This window comes from Macaca nemestrina, chromosome 14 (genome assembly GCF_043159975.1).
Source record: "Macaca nemestrina isolate mMacNem1 chromosome 14, mMacNem.hap1, whole genome shotgun sequence".
NCBI lineage: Eukaryota > Metazoa > Chordata > Mammalia > Primates > Cercopithecidae > Macaca > Macaca nemestrina.
Window position 1 is genome coordinate 45,012,507 of NC_092138.1, and position 13,089 is coordinate 45,025,595.

General features: G+C 41.4%; 1 protein-coding gene across 5 annotated transcripts in view; it reads right to left on the reverse strand.

Moving 5' to 3' along the window:
* Positions 1-13,089, reverse strand: part of LOC105489086 (tetratricopeptide repeat domain 39B) — a 148,791-nt gene that overhangs the window by 45,125 nt on the left and 90,577 nt on the right. For all 5 annotated transcript variants that reach the window (XM_011753739.3, XM_011753743.3, XM_011753742.3 and 2 more), the window contains 3 exons: positions 8,244-8,354; positions 5,383-5,514; positions 4,218-4,294 (listed from right to left, as the gene is read on the reverse strand). In XM_011753739.3, the coding sequence (XP_011752041.1) occupies positions 4,218-4,294; positions 5,383-5,514; positions 8,244-8,354 (320 nt within the window). The remainder of the gene's footprint in view (positions 1-4,217; positions 4,295-5,382; positions 5,515-8,243; positions 8,355-13,089) is intronic.

The window sequence follows — 13,089 nt, forward strand, 5'->3', positions numbered from 1 at the left end:
CCTGCATGCACACAGCCAGGGTCTCAGTCCTTCAAAACACCTCTCCTCAAAGTGTGCCTGGTGATTTTCTAGCTGTGTTCAGTGGGATACCCACTGGTAACTTACTTTTACAGAGTCACCTGAATATCCTCTTCCTAGGTAATTCTGTGACAGAGTGAGAATCAGGAATTATTAGCTATGAAAGTCTGCTCAGGAATACAGATTGCTGGCTTGGGGTACATGCAGAGGGGATGAAGTCTGTGGTGGTGACGGTGGCGGTGGGTGGGGGGCAGAGGGGAGTGGGCCGGTAACAGGAGCAAGGAAAGCCCAGAGCACCTTCAGGAAAAGCCAGTCAAGGGAGGAGACAGCAATGAGGCTGGAAGGGTTAAGTCAAGGCTCAATTATAAATGGCCTTGAATGTTAGAGTCTACAGTTGATTGAGGAGGCAACAGTGAGTCAGTCCTTTCAGAGATCTGAGCAGACAGGTGGGCAGATCAGGGTTAAGTGAAAGATGAACACATTTAAGAGCAGCACAGGGATGTGACAAGGCAAACAGAAAAGGCATGAGAGTTTGAACTTTGCATTCCGCAAATAAATATCTGTCATATTAAATCCCTTTCACATCCTAGGCACTCACTGCATATAAATATCTGTAAAGGCCATTTGAAACCCATTTGGGGCAATCCGCCAGCCACAAGAGAAAAAAACTAGTATGTTCCATGTTAAACCCATGAAAAGTTTAATGAAATATACTCACTCCTGTAGACAACCAGACACTCAAGGATGTAAATGAAAATTACCAAGACGAAAAACAAATCACACACTAAAGCTACAATGTTTTGACATGCTCCCTTGAACACAAAGTCTGTTTGGGTTGCAGTTGACAGCCAAACTCACTAAGAATAAAATACAGCTTAATTTATAAAAGTCTTACTCTTTCACTGTGTTTGATTTACACTGCATAGTTCTTTAGTTCTCAAAATTAGCCATTAGGTACTTATGAGTGGGTAACTACCAGAATATCTCTTAATTGTAAATTCCATAGTCCACAGGAGTAAATATCTTCATGATGCAGTGAAATAATGTTAGCTAAGCATTGCCTTTAGATATGAAAGTCTAAATAAACCTGTATTTCATAATAGGCTATACTCACAAGTGTATTAGTTTATTTTATTTTAGTTCACATTACTTTACTTTATTTTTATTTATGTAGAAACAGGGACTTGCTCTGTCACCCAGAGGAGAGTACAGTGGCATGATCTGTGCTTACTGCAACCTCTGTGATATGGTTAGGCTTTGCATCCCCACCCAAATCTCATCTTGAATTGTAATCCCCATAATCCCTACGTATCAAGGGTGGGACCTGGTGGGAGATGTTTGGATCATGGCGCTGGTTTCTTCCGTGCTGTTCTCATGACAGTGAGTGAGTTCTCATAAGATCAGGTGGTTTTGTAAGTGTTTGACAGTTCCTCCTACATGCCCTTCTCCTTCCTGCTGCCTTGTGAAGAAGGTGCCTTGCTTCCTCTTCACCTTATGCCATGATTTTAAGTTTCCTGAGGTCTCCCCAGCCATGCAGAACTATGAGTCAATTAAACCTCTTTCCTTTATAAACTACCCGGTCCTGGGCAGTTCTTTATAATAGTATGAAAATGGACTAATACACTCTGCCTCCTGGGCTCAAGGGATCCTCCCACCTTAGCCTCCTGAGTAGCTGGGATTATAGGCACAAGCCACCATGCCCAGACTATTTTTTATAATTAGTAAAAAGTAATTTTCTACTTTATTGCAGATTTCCTAAAGTGCCATTGTTCAAAGACATTATAAAAACATAACAACACAGTATCATCTATTTTCAAGATGACTAACACAGAAATAATTCAATATTTCCTTTATCCATATATGACACATCTCGTGCCCTTCTCTACTTGCCTAAAGGAGAAAGTGTGGGTTACGGTGGAAAGAGTTGTGGCTTAGGGAAAGGCAAATGATCAGTTAACCCTACTCTGCTAGGTGGGGAATCCTGGTCATTTGTTTATAACTCTGATCAGTTCCAAGTCTATAACGAGGAGGTTAGACAGGTTAATGTTAAGAAAAGCAACAAGGACAGTATATAGCACATACAGAACGCTTTTTAAAAGTGGAGGATCATCGGCTGGGTGCGGTGGCTCATGCCTGTAATCCCAGGACTTTGGGAGGCCCGAGGCAGGAGGATCACGAGGTCAGGAGATTGAGACCATCCTGGCTAACATGGTGAAACCCTGTCTCTACTAAAAATACAAAAAATTAGCCGGGCGTGGTGGCAGGCACCTGTAATCCCAGCTACTCAGGAGGCTGAGGCAGGAGAATGGCGTGAACCCGGGAGGCGGAGCTTGCTTGCAGTGAGCTGAGATTGTGCCACTGTCCTCCAGCCTGGGTGACAGAGCGAGATTCTGTCTCAAAAAAAAAAAAGGAGCATCTTATTTTTCAAATTATTATTATTATTTTTGAGACAGAGTATCACTCTGTCGTCCAGGCTGGAGTAAGGTGGTGCGATCTTGGCTCACTGCAACCTCCGCCTCCTGGGTTCAAGCAACTCTCCCGCCTCACTCGGCCTCCTGAGTAGCCACTAGAGGGAAGCCATAGAGAGGGTAACAGAAAGGAGAATACAACAAAATAGTTCAATTTCTTTTGGGCCTATCTGATTTCTTATTAACCCACTTTAGTGAACTTTAGATCTAATGGAACTAATTTACATAAGTAGCCCAAAGAGGGAAGATATGTAGACACATTCTATCCAAAGTCAAGGGGATAAATAAATTCTTACAAATAGTTGGGGGTCAGTTTCCGGAGAAAAAGATGTAAGTTTCAGCTGCCTAGTGTGACCAATGAAATGCCATTCTGTTTGACCATGGTTTTGGGGTCAACATCATGCCCCTTTGAAATAAGTCCCAAAGATGTGAAATGTCTCATAATTCCTCTCCTACAATCAATACTCTAGCTTCACATCGTGCACATGTTCCCAAGTTCTCCGAAGTCCAAAACAAGTTGATAATACTCATCTAACAAAATAAACAAAACTTCCTAATAAAACACCCTCAAAAATACGTCTGACATATACTTGACCATTAGAAACTACTCTGACAGCAGTATCCAGAACTGCTCTTGCTCTAATCAACCAAAGCTACTTCTAGTAGCTTTGTATTTTGTGTTTTCTAATATGGTATATTCTAGTATTTTGTGTCACCTCTTCAGATAACACATTTGACAATGACAATACAGGCACAGATTCTCCTGGGATGGCAAAAGCTTTATTCTACAATGATCACATTTGAAGGACATTTTTTTTTCCTTCTACAGGAATATCTAAATGCTTCTTTCTTGTAAACTATCCTGGACTAGAGTGTAACACTGTAAAGACAGAACTGATCATGAAACTTCTGCCCTAGTCCCAGGGGGCACATCAAGCAATTTACAGCAACAGCCGTCATTTCCTCCCATCCATCTGATCAGGGTGCCGCAGCCAACCTTTCCTGGATTCCTGAATATTCCTAAATGTACACAAACCACACATCTTCCATACCGTGAAACATCACTTTTTAAAAGATATCAAAATTACTTTCACCTTGAAAAAAATTTTTAATAGCTTGTGGAAAACTGAAATTCTCACAGATGAATGGTAAGAATATAAACTGACCTACACCTTTGGAGGAAAAAACTGGGAATACCTATAAATATTGTAACTTTTCAAACTGCCAGTCCCGGTTATTCCACTTTTACAAATCTATCTTATGAAATAACTTTTCAAGATGCATGAATCTGTATGTATAAGGATTCTAGGACACCATTATTTGTAACAGTGAAAAAATAAAAACAATAGAGAAAATCCAATTTTGGTGCACAATACATCAATCCTGTGGAATATCACACAGCTGTTAAACACTCACATGTAATGACCTGGGAAAGTGTCAATGTCAAATTTACACCTATTATGTGATTTTTATGCTTGCCAAAAAAAAAAAAGAACAATCCATGAGCGACAACAAAAACCCTATGTGTACCTTATTTATGTATTTGAGTACGTACGCAGAAAAGGCTTTACAATGAACTATTAACAATGGTTACTTTTAGAAGATCAGTATGATAGGGAAGAGAAAAAGACATTCCATTGACTTTATACACTTCAGTATGGAATTTTATGAGATGATCATTTTTTAACTTTTAAAATCAAGGAAAAAAGTGATCTTTTAAATGACTTTTACCTTCACTCAGTTGCTCCAGAGATCCTCTAGAAAGAAGACTTGAGAAAGATTCTACAACTGTGTATTTTTTCCTGTATCTACATCGAGTAAATAAAAAGGGAGATAGAAAACAGAAAAAAAAAAATCAGGCTAAGCTCATTTTCATTTGCCATTCATTTCAGTCACTATCACACCAAAGAGTCAAAAAGCTGAAACTCTAAACCCTGAAGTCTGTAGGACACAGATCATCCTTTTCCAACACTCTACACTCAGCACTGGCTAGCCACTTGCGGGAACTCAGTCTGTGTTACTGAACACCAAGTGGGGAAACCCACACACGCCAGTGAAAACTAACCTCCAAAGTACCTTCCCTTATCCTGATAACTAAAACCAGGATTTGTGTAAAATTCTCCACAGGTGAAAAATGAAGTTAAAGTGCAATATTTGGAAGCTCTCTTCATTTGAGGAGCTTACAACACCATTATATCAGGATGCAATTTCACCCATGTTAACCTTCTGATCATGAACCTTCTGCCCTAGTCCCAGCGGCACATCAAGCAATTGACAGCAACAGCAGTCATTTCCTCCCATCCATTTGCTCAGGGTGCCGCAGCCAGCCATTCCTGGATTCTTGAATATTCCCAAATGTCTACAAACCAAGCATCTCCCATACTGTGAAACATTTATCATTTTTTAAAAGATATCAAAATTACTTTTGCCTTGCAAAAAAATTTTGATAGGGTCTTCCTATACACACAGGGTAAAGCTTAAAATAAAACTAAAACTCTATCTCATTTTCACCAAACAAAAGTGTTCAAAAAGAGGTCCTTCTTAAACAAATAAAACATTTCCTCATGAATTTGCATCTCCCACTTAAAACAAAAACATTCCTTGCGTGGCTTGGTTTGGCGTGCAGTACCTAATGTCATCTACCTTGAGAGATGCTTGCTGCTAATCCCACAGAAATCCCCCCCAGATCTCTGTAGCTCAGACCCCAGATTATCAAAAAGAAAAGTGGAATATATAGATGCCAAATGGGAATCCTTCAGCTTCGAGGCTGAATTTCTTTTCTGTAACTGTGGCCAATTTCAAACACAGAGCTCTTGGTCAGGCAAATGACATTATTTTTGTCACACAGGCATAAAAGTTTGCAGTCACATCTCAAGTATTGAATGACTCGTCATACTTTTGGCAGGTTTGTAAAGCGTCCTTCATGGCAGAAATGCCATTTTGGATGTCCTGTTGCTCGAAGGTCAGGACAGCCTGCAACACCACAATGGTACTGTAGCCCAGAGCATGGTACATACTCTCCTTAGCCCTGGGGAGAAAACAGGGAATTCAGACATTTTAATTCAATGGAAATACTGATCATAAGAAATCCTAGGAAATGCATGTTCTGACTTGCACAGTAACCTTTATTCCTTCACCATAATCACCAAAATTATATGGGTGGTGAAAAGTAACCTCTTAAAAACTCAAGTACCAAGGACTTTCCAATGTAAACCCACACAGGCAGAAAAAAATGTTCCAGGTTGAAGGGGACAATATGCATTTCCCTATTTCAACACAAGAGGGCAGCCTGCCGGCAGATTCCAAGCAAACCAACTGTCTTCAGTTGAAAAGAGGGCAGCATGCTACCACCTTTGGCTCTGAAATAAGTGCTAAAATAAAGGCCGCTGGAAATGCATTTTTTGACAGAGAGATTCCGATATGTTTTTTCAAAAATAAAGGCTCATTTAAAGTAATTCCTCTCCTCTCCAGCCAAAGGCCAAGAGCAAACAAGATTTTGGAACAAGTTAGGCTGGTCACAAGAGCCATGACCAAAGTAGATGTCAGACCTTATATCTAGTCTAATCCCATTATCTGAAATTCCTGATTAAAGCTCTTGATAGTTCAAATCATCAAGTTACAGTGAGAACTGCTTCAGGATTCTTAAGGATGTTAATGACTCCTAACGGATGGCAGACATCCAGATTCTCGGGCTGTGAGAACATCATTTATTTTCTCAAAACTTCTTAAGCTATATTAATTATTTATAAGGTTTAAAATGCTAATGCATGGTTTTGTTTTTAATTTAAATATTAATGCATAACAGCCTGCTATCATGCGAAACAAATACAAGCCACATTATTTTTTGCCCCCACGGAAATAGTCTAAACATCCTTTGGTAATTTGCAGCTTGTCCTGAACATTGAGGGCACTCACTATCTGTTCAAAAGAACCACAAGGAATCAGAGCAGCTCAAAGTTAATCATTAATTGTGGTTTCAAACCTCACATTTTTAACTGAAAGCTCTTTCAAGAAGAAAAAAAAAAATTATTTCAAATGAGGGAAAAGCATTAGTTATTTATTTATTTATTTTTGAGACAGAGTTTTGCTCTTGTTGCCCAGGCTGAAGTGCAATGGCACGATCTTGGCTCACCGCAACCTCTGCCTCGTGGGTTCAAGTGGTTCTCCTGCCTCAGCCTCTCGAGTAGCTGGGATTACAGGCATGTGCCACCATGCCCGGCTAATTTTTTGTATTTTTAGTAGAGTCAGGGTTTCTCCCTGTTGGTCAGGCTGGTCTCGAACTCCCGACCTCAGGTGAACCGCCTGCCTCAGCCTCCCAAAGTGCTGGGATTACAGGCCTAAGCCATTTAAACAGTGAAACATGTATAAAACTCAGAGATGAACCTGACTGAATACAACACTAAATCGTTTATTTTCATCCCATGTCATGATCAGCTGTGTGTCAGTGGCAGAGAAAGACTTGTTTGAATAAAAATCAAAGGAGATAATGGGTACAAAAATACAGTTAAATGGAAGAAATAACTTCTAGTATTTCATAATAAATTATAATTAACAATAATTTATTGTTATTTCAAAACAGCTAGAAGAGAATAATTATAAATGTTCCTGACACTAAGAAAAGATAAATGTTTGAGGTGATGGATAACCCAATTACCCTGATGATCATTGAACATTGTATACAGGTAAGGAATTATCACATGTACTCCAAAAATAGGTACAACTATGGCTCATCAATAAAAACATTCAAAAACCCAAAGAAGACAGGCAAGCAGGCTGAGAAAAGACACAGGAGAGACCAAGAGAGAGGGAAAGACAAGCAGACAAAAGGAGGTAGAGACAGAAGACAGAGAAGTCTGAGGGACTGAGAAGGACAGAGGGAAAAAAGCATGGGACAGGCAAGGTGGAGATTGTGAGGCAAATATTGAAGACAACACTTAGACTACAGGGCTTCACCATCGATTTCATCATTTGTTCTTAACCTGTGGAATGACAGCTGACCCACCTTGACTACAGCTATTCTAAATCTTAACAGAATTTCCATAGCAGCTCCTCAGCAGGTCAATTAATCTCTAAGATTCAGATGACCAGAATCCAGTCACCTTAGTAACCACTCAAAGTAAGGAATGAGATTGCCCACTTTTGTGCCAAAGTAAACTTCTAGGAAATTATTATATGAGGTCTAAGCTTCATCTAAACAAGTGTTTGAGGGCACAATGTAAGACTATTGTCAAGATAAAGACCGAGTAAACAGGCAAGTACAGGTTTTATTGCCACATCTGAAAACTTAACAGGTACTATTAATTGAAATTAAATTGTTTAACTTGTTTGTTGAACAAATAGAGAACCCCAGTAATATTCTTATTATCTTAAATTTCTTTTTAGCATTGAGATCAGCATATTCTGGTTCTTCCCCTCCCCATTTCAAAGGAAATTTTTTTCAATATTTAAAAGGAACAAACATAAAAATATTTCACTGAAGAAAGCTAAATTGAAGCCTTATAAAACTACTTATAAGATGACAATATCTGAACAAGAGAGATTAAAATATGCAAAACAATCAGGAATTTTCTACTGATTATATTTGAAAACTCAGATTTCTAAACTGAATTTTAAAAGTGACCAAAGTAAGGAGGTCTGAACTAAATTAGCTTATCAATATTCAGATGGGAACAGATAAATTAATTTACAAGCATGACATCAAAGAATCATCAGAAACATCTGAAAGATATTTTATCTAAAAGACACAAAGTAAATTACCAGGGGCGAAGCAATTCTAAGGCATCTGTAAATTTGTTGCTTAGAAATAAGTTCAATGCCACAGCACATTCTTCGAGGCCACTCTTGAGATCCACCTTGGTTGATGATGAACTAAAGATCAAGAAAAAAACACAGAGAATTTCTGTAGTTTTACCATCAACAAGTTGTCCCCAGGGAGTGTGTGTATGTGGATTCTGGAGACAGGACAGGCTGGAATTCTAACTTTGCTGCTTACTGTCTATAAGATCCCTGAGTCTCAATTTTCTTATCTATAAAACGTGAAGACCAACACCTACTTTGTGGGGCTGCTGTGAAGATGAGGTAAACTGACAAATGCTGCTCACAGCAGGCGCTAAATAAATGATAGTTCCCTTCCCCACTGCTTCAAAGACCGTAAGGGTAGGAATTCCACACTTTTGTACATGGAGGAGAGGGAGACTATTTTATTTTAGTCTGGTTATACATGGGGGAAAAAAACGTGCTTCACTGGAAAACCATGCACTGCCGAGACACCGGAGGAGATCTCTACAGGTAATTAGATTCTGATTCCCAGGAAGCTTACAACTCTGTAAATTGTAGATAACTAATAGCAGTGCAAAATAACTGTTGTCTATAGGCGTGTTAATTTTGCCTGGCCAGTAGAGGCTCAACTAACTTCCCTCCCCAGCTGTGGAATAACTTAGTTTTCCTGGATTTGCACATTAATTTCAACAATACTTTACTTCACAGAAATTTGTTCTGATTTCTCCTTTGAATTTGTTATAACATCTGCCAAATGTCCTCATCTATAATTAATAATTAATCAGTGATTAAATAAAATCCTTAACATGTTCATTTTTGTATCTATATGAGTCATGATTTTATCCTTTTTTCAAAATTATATTAATCACTTATGATTGAGAGAAATTTTGTTCTTTAAAGCCATCTCTAAAATGTTTTGTGTAACGACCTGTAAAAGGGCAATATTTCAGTAAGTAAATGAGCAGTAGGATGATTTGGTAAACAAAAATGCTGATAAGAAATAAACCAGCAGGCATGTTTGGCTCATGCCCAGCACTTCAGGAGACGGAGACAGGAGGAATACTTGAGGCCTGGAGTTCAAGACCAGCCTGGGCCACAGAGCGAGCACTCGTCTCCATAAGAAAGTTTTTTTCGGCCGGGCACGGTGGCTCAAGCCTGTAATCCCAGCACTTTGGGAGGCCGAGACGGGCGGATCACGAGGTCAGGAGATCGAGACCATCCTGGCTAACACCGTGAAACCCCGTCTCTACTAAAAATACAAAAAACTAGCCAGGCGAGGTGGCGGGCGCCTGTAGTCCCAGCTACTCCGGAGGCTGAGGCAGGAGAATGGCCTAAACCCGGGAGGCGGAGCTTGCAGTGAGCTGAGATCTGGCCACTGCACTCCAGCCCGGGCTACAGAGCGAGACTCCGTCTCAAAAAAAAAAAAAAAAAAAAAAAAAGAAAGTTTTTTTCAAAAGCCAGGCATGTGGTGTGTGCCTGTAATCCCAGCTACAGGTATTGCGGTGGGAGGGTCGCTTGAGCTCAGGGGTTTGTGGTGTAGTGAGCCATGATCATGCCACTGTACTCTAGTCTGAGCGATAGAGACCTTGTCTCAAAAAAATAAAATGGGGCCGGGCATGGTGACTGATTACAGCACTTTGGGGGCTGAGGCAGGTGAATCACTTGAGGTCAGGAGTTTGAGACCAGCCTGACCAGCATGGTGAAACCCCATCTCTATTAAAAATACAAAACTAGCAGAGTGTGGTGGCACATGCCTGTAATCCCAGCTACTCAGGAGGCTGAGGCAGGAGAATCACGTGAACCCAGGAGTCAGAGGAGCAGTGAGCCGAGATTGCACCATTGCACTCCAGCCTGGGCAACGGGAGCGAAACTCTATCTCAAAAAAATAAATAAATAAAATGGGCCAGGTGCGGTGGCTCACACCTCTAATCCCAGCACTTTGAGAGGCCAAAGCAGGCGGATCATTTGAGGTCAGGAGTTTGAGACCAGCCTGGCCAACATGGTGAAACCCCATCTCAACTAAAAATACAAAAATTAGCTGGGCTGGGCATGGTGTTGCACTCCTATAATCCCAGCTACTCAGGAGGCTGAGGCAGGAGAACTGCTTGAACCTGGAAGGTAGAGGTTGCAGTGAGCCGAGACCATGCCGCTGCACTCCAGCTGGGCAACACAGCAAGACGCTGTCTCAAAAATTAACTAAATAAATAAATGAAAAGAAATAAAAATAAATACATAAACTTGATAAGTATTTGAAGTTGAGTTTCCATCCCACCAACCTCTTTAATTTCATTCTTTAAGACATGAAAGCAAAGTGCCCCTTCAGTGACTCCTCTAGCAGGAGTAGGTTCTGAGGGCAATGCCAGAACGCCTTCCCCTTGCAGGTCTTCTCATGGCTCCTCCTTGTTATTCAGATCTCAGCTAATGCAGAGCAGCCTGGCTGACCCCCTCCCATCCTGTCTCACTGTTTTTCCTTCCACCATTATTACCATCCAAAAGTATTTTGTGTGTGTCGCATTTGTAGACATGCTTGTCTGTCTTCCCTCTCTAGAACATAAATGCAAGGAGGTTGTTTTAGTCATTCCTGTGCACCAGTGCCTTGGACAATACCTAGAACATATTACATGCTCAAAAAATATTGCTGAGTGGTGAATGGGTGGATACAACTGTTCTGAGGAGAAACGGAGACTTCTTCATGCCTAGAGTTTGAGACACCTCCTCTAGGATGGAGTAGAACCAAGACAAGCTCTTAACGGAGGGCTAAGAATTGCTTTGCCCTTAAGTTTCCAGTGAACGAAGAGATCAAACAAAAATGCTAGGAGTTCACAAACCTCTCACAGCAAGATTTTTCACAAGAAAGTTGCCTGATACCTCCTGTACCAGTCCATAACCAAATTTTGTCAGCGTTACCTCCTGAACGTCTCTTGAATTTATCCTGTCTCATCTCTACCGTCCAGCACAGGTTAGTCATCAGGGGTTGCCTGGGGTCTATAGACCCATCTTTCCCCATTGCCTACCTCTGCTCCCCCTCATCAAATCTTTACCTAGAGTCCTTTCAACTAATATTTATGCTAATATGTGCCAGGTACTCTTCTAGGTGCTGGCAATACAGCAATGAACAAGAGACACAGGATCCCAGGCTCTCAAAGAGCTTTCGTTCTACTGGAGAAGGGAGGGCAGATTTGCACAAGCAGACCAAGAACTGACCAGGGTCATCCCTGATTGGGATAAGTGGTTTGGAACAGAACTTAGGTTTTGGGGGAGGCAGGGGTGGGGAGAAGGCCCAACATTAATGAGGATGGTCAGGAAAAGCTCTCCAAAAAGGTGACATCCAATCGCTGTATAATGGAGCCAGCCATGGGAATATCTAGGTTGAGGGCAGAGGGGGCATTCTAAACTGGGAACGTGATGAGCAAGGCAGAGAATGAAAGAAAATGAGGACAGAAAACAGGCAAAAGCCAGAAACCATAGTGGCGGAGAGGGTGAATTTTATTCTTTGAACAAAAGGAAATACACTGGCTCAGAAATCCTCACTCTTTTCTCAGCATCCCTTCCCTTCAAATATTAGCTGTTCCCATTTTACCTCCCACCAATTCTCTCTAAGGTTACAGCTCATCCTTCATCACCAGGAAACAGACTGTGAACAGATACTAGTCCTCTTGCCAAACATCCACCTCTGCATCTCAGCTGGCCACACTGTCACCTGGGAGGATACACTATACACACCCCCACTTAGATACACAAAGTGGGAGCTCAGCACCTCTGAACACCGTATACTCAGCTCTTCCGAGTGGTTTACGATGATGTTCACCTGGAATTAACACTCCTCTGCAGAACACTAGGGCTACCATGTGTTCTGTAAGGAATGACTAGGACAGCAACTTTCCCCATGGTCAAGACTTCTGTCAAGTTATCTCTCAGACACACACGTTCTTCTTCATTTCCACTGCCATCACATTAACTGAGACTCTTATCACTTCAGATCTGAATTCTGAAATACTCTCCAAGAATGCATTCCTATGACTGCTTTGACTCCATGGTTCTCAAACTCTAGCACACATCAGACACACTGGGATACCACTCTCAGGCTACTCTCCTCTTCCTAAAACAGATGCTCACCATTCTACCTCCTTAGATTAAGAACCTAAAGTAGCTACCCACACCTACCACGTGCACTAGAAATAGGCTCACCACACCTGTCCAACCAGACTGGAATGATGAGCAAGGCTATTTAAAAACAGGCCAGTATAGTCAGGTGCGGTGGCTCATGCCTGTAATCCCAGCACTTTGGGAGGCTGAGGTGGGTGGATCATGAGGTCAGGAGCTCCAGATCAGCCTGGCCAACATGGTGAAACCCTGACTCCACTCAAAATACAAAACTTAGCTGGGCATGATGGCCCACACCTGTAATCCCAACCACTGCAGAGGCTGCAGTGAGCTGAGATCGTGCCACTGCACTCCAGTCTGGCGACAGAGTAAGACTCTGTCTCAAAAAAAAAAAACAGCACTCCGGTATTCTGCAAGAGGCTCATCAGCATAGCATCCCCTCAAGTACAGCATGATGTAATTAATGAAAAGATTCCTGCACTGGAAATTAGAAGTCAGCCAAGCCATTCTCCAGCCTTGTGACCTTCACAGTGCCCCTTAACTTCCCTGAGTCCCTAGTCTTATCTTTGAAGTGCTCTCATTTCACAACGTCTGCAGGAGAAGCAAAGGCAATGGTTATTATGAGTGTGTTTTGTGGACTTTCAAGCCCTGTGCAAGTTAATAACCATGTCTAATTCTCCAAAAACTATGGTGCTCAGTCCACATATTCATACTCCTGCCC